We start from the raw sequence: 14,444 nt of genomic DNA, 5'->3' as shown, positions 1-14,444 counted from the left end.
ACTTTTCTTTTCCCAGCTGAGTAGTATTTTCCCCCCAATCCAAATATCTTTAAAAATATAGAACTGTCGGTTTACTCCACATTACTGCCAATTATTATTTCTGTTTCTTAATATATGCCAGATATACCACTATGTAGCCTTTGAAAAACTATTTCACCTCTGTCTCTTCATCTTTAGAGTAAAGGGTGCTGGGATTGGATTATATGGTTTCTGAGGTCTTTATGCAATGACTTCTACAAATTTATTTCAAAATAATGCAGGTCAGAGTAGAATGAACTTTTAGCTCTTAGTATTGGCTAGGGCGTCCTAGAAATGGCCATGAACGAACGACGTGATTAGCGAAGGTCTCCCGGTTTTCATTCCAGGAGCCCACAGCCTACTGAAGTGTCATAGCTGTGTATGTTCATGTGCGTTTGAGCTTATTTGTGTGTGTTTACTTCAGAATTAAGCAAAGTTATACTATAGTGACTTTTGGAAACTCAGAATTTTCAGTGAATCTGAGAAGACAAAATTAGATAACACTCTTCTGGTTGCAATTAACAGATTCTGCTCAACTAGTTAAGACAAAACTTGTTTGTGTGGGGTGCATAGAATGAGATGAGGGATTTTAACGGTTCTTAGAATCAAGAAGAGTTAGCAGGAGAATAGGCCTTACAGGCCATTAGAACTAGATAGATATTATGACTGTTTTCTTGCATGCTGGTAATGTTGCAGGAAGGGTGACCCCTTCCAGGGCCCGAGAGTGGCCTCTTGTCTAGCACTCGGAAGTGAATTGTCCGAGGAGACGCGTGCTGACAAAGCAAGAGACTTGATTGGGAAGGGGCACCCGCGTGGAGAGCAGGAGGGTAAGGTGACCCAGGAGGACTGCTCTGCCACGTGGCTCACAGTCTCAGGTTTTATGGTGGTGGGGTTAGTTTCCGGGTTGTCTCTGGCCCATCATTCTGACTCAGTGTCCTTTCTGGTGGCGTGCGGAACCGCTCAGCCTAGATGGATTCCAGTGAGGAGGATTCTGGGAGGTTGGTAGGACATGTGGACTGGCATCTCCTCTGTCCTTTTGACCTTTCCCATATTCTTCCGGTTGGTGGTGGCTTGTTAGTTCCGTGTTCCTTACAGGATCTTCTGTCGTAAAATAACTCATGCAGATTGTTACTGTCCTTGCCTGGCCAGGGCGGTTTCAGTCACTGTTTTCCCTAACTGTAACTTCATTATGTCCTTCTGCAGATGGGTTTTCTCCATGAGTCAAGAGACACGGTTATCTGTAATTTTAGACTTAACCTCCTTATAGCCTTGTGACTGGCGAGCTCCAGTTTATAAAACACGTATCAAAGAAGAACTCTCAATAGACCTAGCCCAGGACATATGTCTTGTGCAGTGACCAGGAACCAGGGGCTTATTGCCAAAAGGAATGATTTGGAATGGGAAAGGGTCATCAAGCAAAGATTGCTTACTTGGTAAACATAAAATGCCCATTATTGATATTTAAAGGGGTCTAGTTTTGTAGACAGAAATACTTAAGGGTAATAATTTGTAATGGAAAAGACTTTTTTTTCGTATTACATATATATGCTTGCCCCTTTGCTGACCCATGCTGTAAGAGCCATACTCTTTGTTCATATAGTGTAGGTATATTTTAGTAGTCAGCTGGATCAGTTTTGGTTTGGATAGTTCTCTTAATACGCACATAGTGCTGTATTCTAGTGATTTTTATCTAAGTCTACTCAATTCAGGTGAAGAGGGCTTTGATTTGGATTCAACCAGCCTTATAGTCAAATGCAGACAGAAAGAGGTCTCCATATGTGTGTGCTCATTGTTTTTCCTGTCTCATTTCCTTTATTTTTCTTCCTTCTCTGTGTACTTAAACCATACCCAATGAGTCTGTATTTACCTATAAGGATTTAAAAGTAATATAGTTAAAGCTTAATCTAGTTATTTTATTATATAATGTCTAGTTGATTTCTATTTAATGATTATCCCTTGGCTTCTGATTTTTAGAAGTCTAGACTCAGTTCAATATGACACACATTTGTTGAGTGTTCTAGGTACTAGATTTACAAAGATGAGTAAAAGTCGTTGTGTCCCCTAACACAAACTTAGAGAAAAATATAAATCAGAAATTTCAGCACGTTAAATGAAGTTAAATGTTTAATGTGCTCTCCACCTTAATAATAACTGACTTTCTTCACATTTAAAATTTTACTTGAATATAATTTACTTGTAGTCTAGTGACCATATCATTAGTAAGCTTGACAAATTTTCACAAACTTAACACATCCATGAAACCAGCAACCAGAGTGACTCAGTTTCAACCACAAAATGTATAACTGAATGCATAACAGTGAAAATATTGGGAAAGGATGTTCTGCTGTCTTCAGGTACCTTTTTTCCCCAAAAAGTTTTTGCTAGTTGCCTCTGCTGCTATTGTTTTTTGCAGTAAAGAATGGTTTCTTTGGCTTTTTAACTGAATGCCAGGAATCCCACTGAATTCCAAGTGAAATACATTCTCTGTGTTGGTGCTAATTTTTATAATCATTAAAAAAAAAAAGATGCTTTGGGATAGCTTATCTTTCCAAATGATTTTACCATTCCAAATTTTTGAAGAAAATTTAATATGATTAAAATTAACATTGTTTAGCAGGACTTCTTTAGAAATGTTTCTGTGGTTGTAGTAGTGATTTTTATTATTATGGATTTATGTAACTTCCATGATATTTATCAAATTTCCTTCACTTGAATACAACTAGAATAAAATCTCCATGAGTTACTAGTTGTTTTTGAAATTTACACTTGTAGCTTTCTATAAAGAAAAATGTTTTAATGAAGAATTTAGTGTGAATATGATTGAAACTATTGCACTAAATATAGATAAGTTTTGAAGTATCTTAAGCATTTCAGAGGCATTTATTCTTGAGTATATAATTGATGTACTTCAATACATAGCATATTTCCTTGTATATATTACATGCTTAGTAATTAGTTGAGATTTGTTATTCAGTTTTTAAGATATTTTCAACCACTCTTAAATGTAACAAATCTCATCTTTATAAATGGATTATTTCCCCTGAATATTTTAAAAGGCATTTAATTTGAAATATTTGTGTTTTTTTTTAATGAACTCAAAGTAACACTTTCATCTTTCTAATGTGAGATTATGTATCATTTATTCATTTTGCGACTCTTTAAGGGAAAAAAAGATTGACTTGATTTTTAAACTGGTAATGACATTTCTGAGAATATTATAATTGTCAGCAATTAAGCAAATCATTGAATATTTGAAAAATACTACCTACTTACAATAACTATTGATGGTAACAATTTAAATATATTTCCACTAAAGATTTCTCTTACTACTTCACAACCAATAGCATAAAAGATAAGGGGAGGTTTTTCCTTTTTTTTTTTTTTTTTTTTTAAACTCATAGCGTGTTCAGTGGAGTGACTGAGAGAGAGACAGAGATATGGAATTTCTTTGCAGTAATTAAATGAAAGTGTTTATTATGCAAAGGAACTTTAACATACCCATTTTTATTCTTTTAAAGGAGGGTGCCTCGGCCCGTAAGACGCAGACTCCTGCAGCACAACCGGTACCAAGACCAGGTAAAAATATAAAACTTTGATTTTTGTTTTTTTCTATAATCATGACAGTGAAAATTTTTGATAATGTATAATGCTTTGAAGGAATTGAAATTTTACTTAAAATACTTCAAAACTAGTATAAGAACATTTACTTGACTAAATAGGATAGTTGAAGAGTTAAAGAAAATTTTTAAGAAAATGTTTTTAAGATTTTAGAAGAATGTTTTAAAAAACTATTTATTATGTACCCATTCCCCCATCAATTCCTTGTTTGAATTCCATGATAGCACGGTGGATGTGATTTTTGTTTTTTCCTACAGAAGCATAGAACCATAATTTTAATAGACTGATAAGCAGTTTTGATGTTTAGATTTTCAGATATCTGTGTTATTGAGCATATTAGGTTCTGTAATCATTTTTAAAAATATGTATGTTAATAAGCAAGGGTAGTATTGAACTTACTGGGTTGGCCAAAAAGTTTGTTCGGGTTTTTGTAACATCTTATGGAAGAACCTGAACGAACTTTTTGGCAACCCAGTATGTTAGCAATATTTTCTTTTCCTCTTCCTAGTACCTAAAAAGATTGATCTTTATAAATGCATGTAGATATGAACGCTATATTCATTTTAGGTGTTTTGGGTTTGATTTTAGTGTTTGTTTGTTTTATTTTTGCATTTAGCATAGTACCAGTGCTGTTAAAAGTGGCTATGAAGAAAATGAAAAGAATTGAAAAGGCACAGTCAGGAATTTGACTGGGTGATCTTCCTTTTCAGTCTGTTAGTGTCAGTAGTGCAGATTTGTATATCTTTTTATTCATAGTACGTTCGCACATAGGCTAATGCTAAAATTATGTAGATTACAGGTATTCAAATTTCTGGAAGCACTTTAAAAGCATGATGTTAAGAGGTTTATATTGGGATGGTTTTGTAGGCTCTTTCACTGTCTTGGATCCATAAACCTGGGTCTTGACATGACTAGTATTTACTTTTTTTTTTAAATGATGGGTTTGTTTGAAATCTTTGTTAAATTTGGAGCACATTGGATGTAATTTATTTCAGATGACAGGACCATGGCACTATTTTTCAGTAGAGAAGACCATACCAAAAGCTGTTAATGAGAGTATAAGGAAGAGCAATTAAATTTAATAAATATTATTTGAATGCCTTCCATGTACTCAGTGCCAGAAACTAGGAGAAGCTCAAGGAGCTCTTTTCAGGAACGAAGAAAAAAAGTCAAGGAAATAGGAAGGGGCAGACTGAGTTGGACCCAAGGAATACAGCCTGCAAAGTAGAGGAATATTGTGGAGGCAGTTGAATGATAGATACAGAATTATTTGTTTTCCCTTGGAAGGGAGGGATGGCAGGCTGTAGTTGGTCAGTCTAAAGAAGATCACATGAGAAATTCAGAAATGGTATAGAAAGGAAGAAATCACCACCTGAGGATTCTAACTCTGTTTTGTGCTGTGTGATAAATAACTGTCTCCATTTCACATTTTCTCAAAATCATTTGGCAGACAAAGGAAAGGGGTAGGGGTGGCACTAATACCTGAGTAAACCCAGTTGTTCAAATGTGCCATGTAATAAAGCGAAGGGAGCTGGGTTCTACCAGCTAGTAAGTTATGTGATCCTGGGGAAGGTCACATGTGAGGTAAGGAGCTGTGGGTCTTTTCAGCTCCTAATATTCCATCTTTCTTTTTCAATTGTTCTACCATGGTGATTAAAATGGTTGAAATTAATCTTATCTAATGTCTCATTACAAATACTCTGACGCCCATCCATGTGAGGTCTCCTCTTCTTTCACTCACTGATTGACTCCCATAGGTCCACAATCCCTACCCACCATTCCAAAAGCAGTGATTATTTTATAAGTTTTTAATGCTCATTTGTCGGTAAGACCTGACTTGAGTGGGCGTTAGCAGTTTGTCATCTTTATTTGTCTCGATCAGTGAATTTTTGTTTTGCAGATTGTTAAATGTATTTGCTTATTGGCTGATGCCCAATTTTGAAGGCATATTGTGCAATATATGGCATGTTCACCTGGATTATCTTTTTAAAATTGAAAAAAAAAAAACACAAAACATTTCTGGCAATGTAACATGTTATACATGAGACAGCATAGATCTATACTGTTATTTGTTAGGTAGAGTTTGAATTATTTGCAAATAGGGGACTGAACTACCTATTCTTTTTTCCTTCAGTAAAGGAACTCAAGGATGGTGTTTCTTTTTTTTTTTTGGCTGTGCTGCGAGGCATGTGGGATCTTAGTTCCCCAACCAGGGATTGAACCCACGCCCCCTGTACTGGAAGGTGGATTCTTAACCACTGGACCACCAGGGAAGTCCCATGGTGTTCCATTTTTTGATCATTTTTTCTTATTTATTCTTTCATCAAATATTTATTTAGCACTAATTGTGCCAGGCAAGTCCCTGGATCAATTTAATATTTTAAAGTGTTTACAATTATTCCCAACTTCTAAACATTCATTTAGGGAATATAACTGACAAGAGGCACATGCTTTCCAGTGAATTAAGAAACACAAGCCTTTGATAAGCTACAGTCCTGGAGCTTAATGTTGTTTCCTTTTATAGCCACATTAAATCTCTTGCACATGTCCCTGCTCTTGCTGCCTCTTTCTAATGCGTGTACATCACATACTGCACTTCTCCAGCTTTCATTCTTTACTTCTGTTTCATAGGTCTTCTGAAATGGGTAGGTGAGTACCCGTAACTCTGTAACTCTAGTTTATCTGCTTACTGCTCATGTGAGATTGAGAGAGAGAGTTAGCCCTGTTCAGTGATCCACTTTATAACCTAGGTGTTGGTTGGATTACCTCATTCCATAGTTTCAAATCTATGTGCTGATGATTTTCAAACTTGTGTCCCTGATTCTTCCTACCTCTGGTATCATCTGTTAACTGTTTAACATTTGGATGTGCCATAGGCATCTTAAAACTGATTAAACCTTAAAACATTTGCTCTTTGATATTTTTCCCAAGATGTCTTACTTCACATTCTTCTGCTTCTTCATGAATAAATGACACTGCTATCAACTCTGCTTCTTAAGTCCAAGACTTAGGAGTTATTCTTTATTTTTCTCATTTGCTTATTCCTCTCATCTAATATGTCAGTGAGTTCTGTCAAATTTACCTTTTCTGTATTCCAGATTTATCTGTTCTCTTTATCTCCACTGCCACAACTCAAGTCTAAACCACCAGCATTTCTCTAGACTAGTGCATCTTAAAGTATTGATATTAGTCCATGACCTGTTTAGTACCTGTTTAGTTCTGGTCCCTAACAAGATACAGATAGGAATTGAGGGTACAGTACTGGCACAACATCCAGGTGCATGGCCAGTTTTCTACCTGTTCATTGTTACTGTATTTTATTCAGTTGACCTTGAAAAGTTTACAGAAAAACCTTATGCTTAACTGCACATAATTTGGGTAGCACCGCTATAGAATATTGGTGATAGTCCTAACTGAGCTTCCTGCTTTCACGGTTGTCCCCCTTTTGATCCCTTATCTAAATTTATTGTTTTTCCCTTACAGAAGGTGTGACCTGAAAATCAAATTATGTCACTTTCTGGCTTAAAAGTTACAGGGTTTTCCAGTGGCACTTAAATAACAAACTTAACGTTGCCTAGAAAGCCCTACATAAAGTGGCTCCTGCGTGTATTTTTAACCTCATCTCCTGCCACTCTTCCTTTTGTCCCCATGGTCTGTCTGCACATTTGCAGTTCCATAAGCATGACAGTTTCTTCCTGCCTTTGGCATTTGCCCACATTCCTACCTCTTATCAAGACTGTTCTTTCACTTGTTCTTTGCAAGTTGGCTCTTTCTTGTCCTTCAAACCTCAGCTTAAATGCCATGTCCTTTGAGAGGCTTTTTCTAAGCATTTTGTCTAAAGGACACTTTAATATCAGTGTACATTCTCTTTGCTCCTTAATATTATGTATTCAGATTGGTTTATATGTGTTTGTTTGCCTGTTTGTTATGGTCTGGTTCCCCTACTTTACTGAAAAGTCTTTGAGGGCAGGGATTATTTCTGTTTTATTTATCATCATAAAAATAAGAACCTAGCAGAGTGCCTTGTACATAGGCTCTGAATAAATATTTAAGTAAAGAATATAATTATATTTGAAATCAAGCATAGTAACAGTAGTTGCCTCTTCTCAGCTTGTAAACAATCGGTCATTGCGTTTGCAGAAGGCAGTGGTAGCGGTAGAGGCACAAGAAGCAGTAGCAGTTGACATCAGCGGTGGCCGCGAGGTTCAGTGAATGGTCAATATGCCCAGGGCCCAGGACCTGGACAACTTGCCTTGTTGTTTTTAAGACTCTTAAAACAGAATCAAGATGTAGAAATTGTTGTCTCTGATTTATGGTTGGGGACAACTGAAGCTGAGCAGCATTCATCTTAGCGTGCCGGGGTAATTTGCCTGCGAAGTGGCACAGTGGGGACCGAGTACAGGCTCTTGCTCTCCATCACTCTCCTTGTGGACTCGAATTATTCTGCTCTTTCCTCCCCCACCCTTTAAATCAAGCTTATCCTTAGCATGTTCATCTTCATGTCCCTGTCTTGGTCCTTAATTGTATTTGTTTTTTTACTAAACACCTAAAGTTTATTTTTAATATGTGAGCTTTTATATTTTGTGTTTTTGCTACATTAAGTCTTCTCAGCCTTGATTTTAGAGAATCTTTTCCTATATTCCAGAGTCCATTGTGGGTTCCCTTAGCAAATCAGTGGTAGTTCAGTTGAAGATTTCTTTGTTCTCCTTAGTCATTCTCCCAGCAGCTCCCGTCTCCAGTTTATCCATCTCTCTGTCCATCCCATCATTCCTGTATCCCGCCAGCAAATTCTAAGTATTTATTGAGATTGTATCATATTCCAGATGACACTATCTAGCAGTATCTGTGTATACATGTCAGATGTATCCATGAGTACTATTTCTAAAAATAATTTAAGAAAGTTTTAGTATTTTTTTCTCAGGAATAAGAAAGATGAGCACACTATAATAAATATGTGTGTGAACTTGTATTTGTATATATCTTTCTCTGCTTTCTGTGGCTAGAAGAATCATACTTCTGGACTACATAATATTTTCTCACAGTGAAATAGCTATATAAAGGAGTACAAAGTATTAGTTAAAATTTAGCATTTTACTGCTTTTAAAATGCAACATATTCCAAAGATGTGTGTGCTTTCCTTTAAAAGTGGTATCTCTAAGAACTAATGTTGAATTAGAATTTTAAATTGTTGAATTTTTATTTTTTGTGATTTAAAAAAATTAATTGCAGCACAGCACACGGCATGTAGAAGGCAGTCAATAAAAATTTATTGTATGAATAAATACTGAAAATTGAACATACAGCACTTTTTATCGTAAAATATGTTAATCTTGAACTAGGCTGATATTGCCATTATTATGCCAACAAATATTTTTGTGTATTATAAAGTCCATTGTATATACAAATAATGAAAAGATACAAATATTCATGTTTTTGTAACATGTATTCAAAATTATTGATAATATGGGCAATTCCAGAATAAAGACCTTTACATGACTAATTGCCTGTAATGTTTTCTTCTGCTAATAAAAACCCAAAAAATTTTAAAAAGAGAGAAAAAGGTAAATATTTTAGCTCTTAGTCCCCAGTAATGTCTTTGTTTTTCCTCCACAGTGGTTAAGTACATTTCCCTCTCCCAGCCCTTTCCCCAGAGTTAGATGCTCTTGTAGTACTCTGTTTTTGCATTCATTACAGTGTAATCAGTTAATTCAGAAGTTATTTATTTGCTTCCTTTTCTAGATCCAAGCATCCATGAATGTAGATACTCAGTGCCTACCAATGCCCATATATCCCCTTTCCTTGTGACCACTGATTGTTGAAGTGCTAAGGCACTGTAGTGGTTTTGTGAAGCAGAGAAATAATATTATTTAAGAAGATTGCAATGCATTTAAAAATTCTACAACTAGTCATATGTAAATACAAATATTTTAGGCCTTATTTACTTTGTCGGTTTGAAAATAAGAATGTGATTTTCATAACAATATTTTGGATTTTTTTCTTTCTTACAGTTTCTCAAGCCAGACCTCCCCCAAATCAGAAGAAAGGTAAGGTTGTGCCTGTGACTCTAAACTTACTTTAAAAAAGTAAACGTGAGTAAGCTAGCTTACAAAATCAGGGCTGATTGCATGCTTGTGCAGTTATACCAAATGTTTGTGTTTGGTGTCTGTTCTGAGTAGTCAGTGCTCAAGTCATCCTGATCATTAAATATTCTGAGTATCACTGCTGACTAAAATATTTTTTAGCTCAAAAGAGTTAAAATTACAAATTTACAAACTTTTAACTTATAATTAGGAAAGTAACTATAATTCCTTTTAATAACATATTTGCTCCTTTAAAATTTTGTCCTTATAGGATCTCGAACACCCATTATCATAATTCCTGCAGCTACCACCTCTTTAATAACCATGCTTAATGCAAAGGACCTTCTACAGGACCTGAAGTAAGTAATTTGTTAAACTGTTCTTTTCATAGGACATGGAACTATTGTTGAGAATTAGTAGTTACTAATGCAGTATTTATTTCGAGAAAGCAAAAATTCAGTTTCAGTGCTATAGGCTTTACAGATAGTCTCAAATATAATTTTCAAAACAGTATATTCTTTTATATCTGAATCCTGTGGGGAAAATTATAGAAACTCTGACTAAAGTTTTAACGAAGAGAGTACTATTGTATTAATTTTTAATGTGAATTATTTTGCTCCAGCTGAAGAGCTTGAAGAGGTTCTAAAACAAATTCAGGTTGTCTTCTCCCCACTTCTGAATTCTGGTTAAAGAACCAAAAAAGTAATATGAACTTTAAAGTTTAATATAAACTTTAAAAGTAAATATGAACTTTAAGACAAGAAATTCAGGTTGTCTTCTCCCCACTTCCGAATTCTGGTTAAAGAACCAAAAAAGTAATATGAGCTTTAAATTAGATGTACATACCTCCTAGAGGGAGGAGGAGGGACCATACTTTTTTAACCTAGACATCAGTAAAAGATAGTTGAGGAAGTGAAGAGGACATCTATATCCTGTGTTAAAATTTCCAGATGCTTAACTTTCTCAGTAAAATAACGATGACGATTCTTAAAAAAGAAACAAAACAACCTCACCTCCAAAAAGAAAATCATGCTGCTTCTAAATAACTTATGACTAATTAAAAATGAGTAGCAAAATAAGTTGTAATACTTGCTGATTCCAGGTTTTACCAAATGCAGAATTGAATTTTGAGTGCCTATGACTTAAATAGCTGTATAAAAACCTACGTAACTGGCACGTACAAGTGTATTCGTATAGTATTTTTTCTTTAGTACTTTCGAGTGAAATTTTCAGTGAACCTTTTCCTAATAACAGTGTGGAAAGAAGGAATTTTTAGGTTTTATATTTTTATATTTTATTAGGCTTTTTTTGTGAAGTTTAGTATTCCGACAGTGTTGTGGATTACTCAGATAATCTACAGTCTGCAGTTCCCCAAGTAATCTACAGTTGGATGAATATGAAATATAATTATTTTGGCCCATCTCTTGAAATAGATCTGATAATAATATAAAATATTATTTTATAATAAAGGTAGTAAGTAGTGCATGGAAATCACAAACTAAATTTTAGCATCTTTCTCCTTAGCCTTACTACAGAGAAGCCAAACAATTTAACAAGACTACCTTCTTTGGATAGATCATGCCTAATTTTTCTTCTCAGTTTAAAACACTCCCTTCATTGTTTAACACCTCATTGCAGCTGACATCTCCCCTGCAGCTTGAGTCAGCTGGAGGCTTTGCTGTGTAATTAATGCATAATTGAAACCTCCTCCACACAATTATAGTACTGGCTGTAACCCATAGCTCATGTTGGCATAGATTCTGTTTGGTTTCATGTAAAACTGAGGATTCTTCAGTTTTCTAGCCCTTCAATTAAGTAAATGAAACGAAATAAAATAAAACCTGCCTTCACCTTTAACATTTTAAATAACAAAATTAAGGTTGTATCATGGAAGTATGAGAAAGCACATTTTACATTTATAAACATGATCTTGAGAGAAGTTTCACTGGGACCATAAGTTTATTTAAAATAAACTGATTGGATGGCACTTGTGACTCTGGCCACGATGGTCCTCTCACAGGGCAGAGTTCCAAAGAGGAGAGATTGCACGGAGAGAGTGCTCCAGAGATAGGCAGAGGGTTCCCCTTGCATTAGTCAAATACTGTTCAGCACACGCACGTGAGAAAACCACTTAAGGCCTGGGGAAGAGCAGGCAGAACGGTTACTGGAGCTTACACTGGACCATAAATAGTTCATGTTCCCTGCTGCCACATGCAGTGCAGAATGATTCAGCCACTCTGGAAAACCATAGAGGAGTTAGTTTTTTTCTTATTACATTGAAGGTATTATTGCAGTACCTTCTAGCTTCCTTTGTTGATGATGAGAGGTCAGCTGCGGTAATCAGTCCTTTGAAGGAAATCTGCTTTATCTTGTTATTTTAAAGATCATTTTAAATTTGTTTATCTGCTGTACCTAGGTATAGATTTCTTATATATCCCACCTTGGGATTCAGAATTGAATCTGTGGATTTGTGTTTTTCATCAGTTTGGGAAGTCTTGGCTCTTATCTCTTTAGATATTACCTGTGTGTTCCCCCTTTATCTCCCCTTTTTTCTTCTTTCTGGGATTTAAATGAGACATACTTTAGACTTTCTCATTTCATCATCCATGTCTCTTAAACAGTTCTACTTTCCATCTGTTTCTCTGTCACCTGCATTCTTGATCATTTCTGTAGATATAACTTGTAGTTGTGTTTTCTTTGGCCGTCCCCTAGTCTATTCATTCCATTTTAAAATTCAGATATCTTATTTTTTCTATTTTAGTGGTTCTGTTTAGTTCTTTTTCAAATCTTTGGTCTCTCTCTCTCTTTTTTAAATAATTTCTTTTTCCCTGTACGTATTTGTAGGCTTGTTTTACAGGTTTGGTCTTTGATAGCTGCATCATTGGAAGTACTTACTAATCATTTTCTTTTGATTATTGTTTCATTCATTATACCTCATTTCCTTGTGTGTTTAGTTTTTTTTTTTTTTACTATTCATTTAATGGTTTTCATTTAGTAATTTCTGTTCATTTTCCTTGGAATTTTTTTCTTGTGGAAATTCTTTGAGTTCCAGAATGAAGATTTGTGTTTGTGTCTGCTAGGCACCTGGGAGCATAGCCAATCTAACATTGCTTTAAGTTAAATTCTCAGTTCGAGGTTTAACATCCAGAAATTATTGTTAATTCTCCCTACCCCCTCCAATTTCAACTTCTTTTGTTTAGGAGAAAGGAACTATATATATATATTTCTTTTTTTTTTTTTCTTTTAAAGACTTTTTTTTTTGTTTTAAAGATTTTTTTTTTTTTTTGATGTGGACCATTTTTAAAGCCTTTATTGAATTTGTTACAGTATTGCTTCTGTTTTATGTTTTGATTTTTTGGCCCTGAGGCATGTGGGATCTTAGCTCTCCAACCAGGGATCAAACCCGCAACCCCTGCATTGGAAGGTGAAGTCTTAACCACCACTGGACCACCAGGGAATTCCCGAAAACTATATTTTTAATCTGTGAAATATCCATAAAATTGTTCTGTTTTTCAAAATAACGTAAACTTAAAATCTGGAACTTGCCTCAGTATATCAACTCATTTGCATTTTATACTAAGAAAATTATTTTACTAGAACTGTTCTTGTTTAAACAGTAATGACTTTAATCATATCACCCATACTCCTTCACACTCATAGAATGCAAAGTGGAATAAATAAATTGCAAATATTGGATGAGTCAGTGGATATCATAATATTTCTCCAAATCACAAATATCCATCCAATCAGTTGTGCATCATTTCTGGTTGTATTCATTAGAGCACTTTTTGTTGTAAGTATTAAAAACCAACTCAAAGTGGCCTTATCAAAAAATAATTTATTAGCTCAATATAACTAGTCCTAGCTTCTGACACAGCTGGACTCAGTGCTAAATGAAGTGATCAGGAGTTAGTCTCTCTGTCTCTTAAGCAGGTTCTCCCGCTTCAGGGGCAAAGATGACCATCAGAAACTCCAGGTTACCAAAAATCCCAGGATTAAGTCTTATTTTCCTGGCTTGTATAACACATTTATTTCCGAACCAGTCACTGTGGTCAGGGTTGTTAATTCTTGCTTTAAATCCAAGTGAGGTCCAATTTGCAATTCCGAGATTTGATTATTCTTGCACTTGTCAGGGTGTTGGTTAGGGCTGGGGTGGGCATGGGGGGGCAGGAAAACGGGTGGGCAGTGGGTTTATTTCTAGTTTACATTATTTATATTACACTGAACTTAAACCCCAGAGTCCTAGCTTTATGAAAGAAGGAACTTCTGTTAGATTCTCTACCTTGAGCAGAATATGGGCTTTGTTTCCTCTTCCAGGAGTCTAGTGAAATATAGTGTCAATAAAAGACAAAGCTTAAGTTTAGTTAGTTTGCCAGTGCCTTCCGTGGATGGAAAGAAGTCTGCAGTGTTATTCTAACCTCTTTGAGTTCCCTTCTTTACTCAGTCTTTGGCCCAAGAGTTCTTTACTTCTTGCTAGCTAGCTCAGAGATGCCTTTAGAATGTTCTTCATACTTTATCCCACTTTGGAAAACTTTCTGACAGTTTCTTGTAAAGTTAAACATACCCAGTGATCCAACAGTTCCACTCATAGGTATTTATATAAGAGAAGTGAAAACATACATCCACAAAAAGACTTATACCAGAGTGTTTATAGTAGTTTTATTTGTAATAACTGCAATTTTGGAACCACCCAAATGTACCACCGGAGAATGTATAAACAAATTGTGG

General features: G+C 35.3%; 1 protein-coding gene across 1 annotated transcript in view; it reads left to right on the top strand.

Moving 5' to 3' along the window:
* Positions 1 to 14,444, top strand: part of CDC73 (cell division cycle 73) — a 91,010-nt gene that overhangs the window by 61,587 nt on the left and 14,979 nt on the right. Inside the window, exons 11-13 of the mRNA XM_082394757.1 lie at positions 3,537 to 3,594; positions 9,645 to 9,680; positions 9,988 to 10,075. Of these exons, the coding sequence (XP_082250883.1) occupies positions 3,537 to 3,594; positions 9,645 to 9,680; positions 9,988 to 10,075 (182 nt within the window). The remainder of the gene's footprint in view (positions 1 to 3,536; positions 3,595 to 9,644; positions 9,681 to 9,987; positions 10,076 to 14,444) is intronic.

This window comes from Balaenoptera borealis, assembly GCF_965194805.1.
Source record: "Balaenoptera borealis genome assembly, chromosome: 1".
Classification (NCBI taxonomy): domain Eukaryota; kingdom Metazoa; phylum Chordata; class Mammalia; order Artiodactyla; family Balaenopteridae; genus Balaenoptera; species Balaenoptera borealis.
Note: the sequence above shows the minus strand (reverse complement) of the source record. Positions and strands in the feature narration are given on the sequence as shown.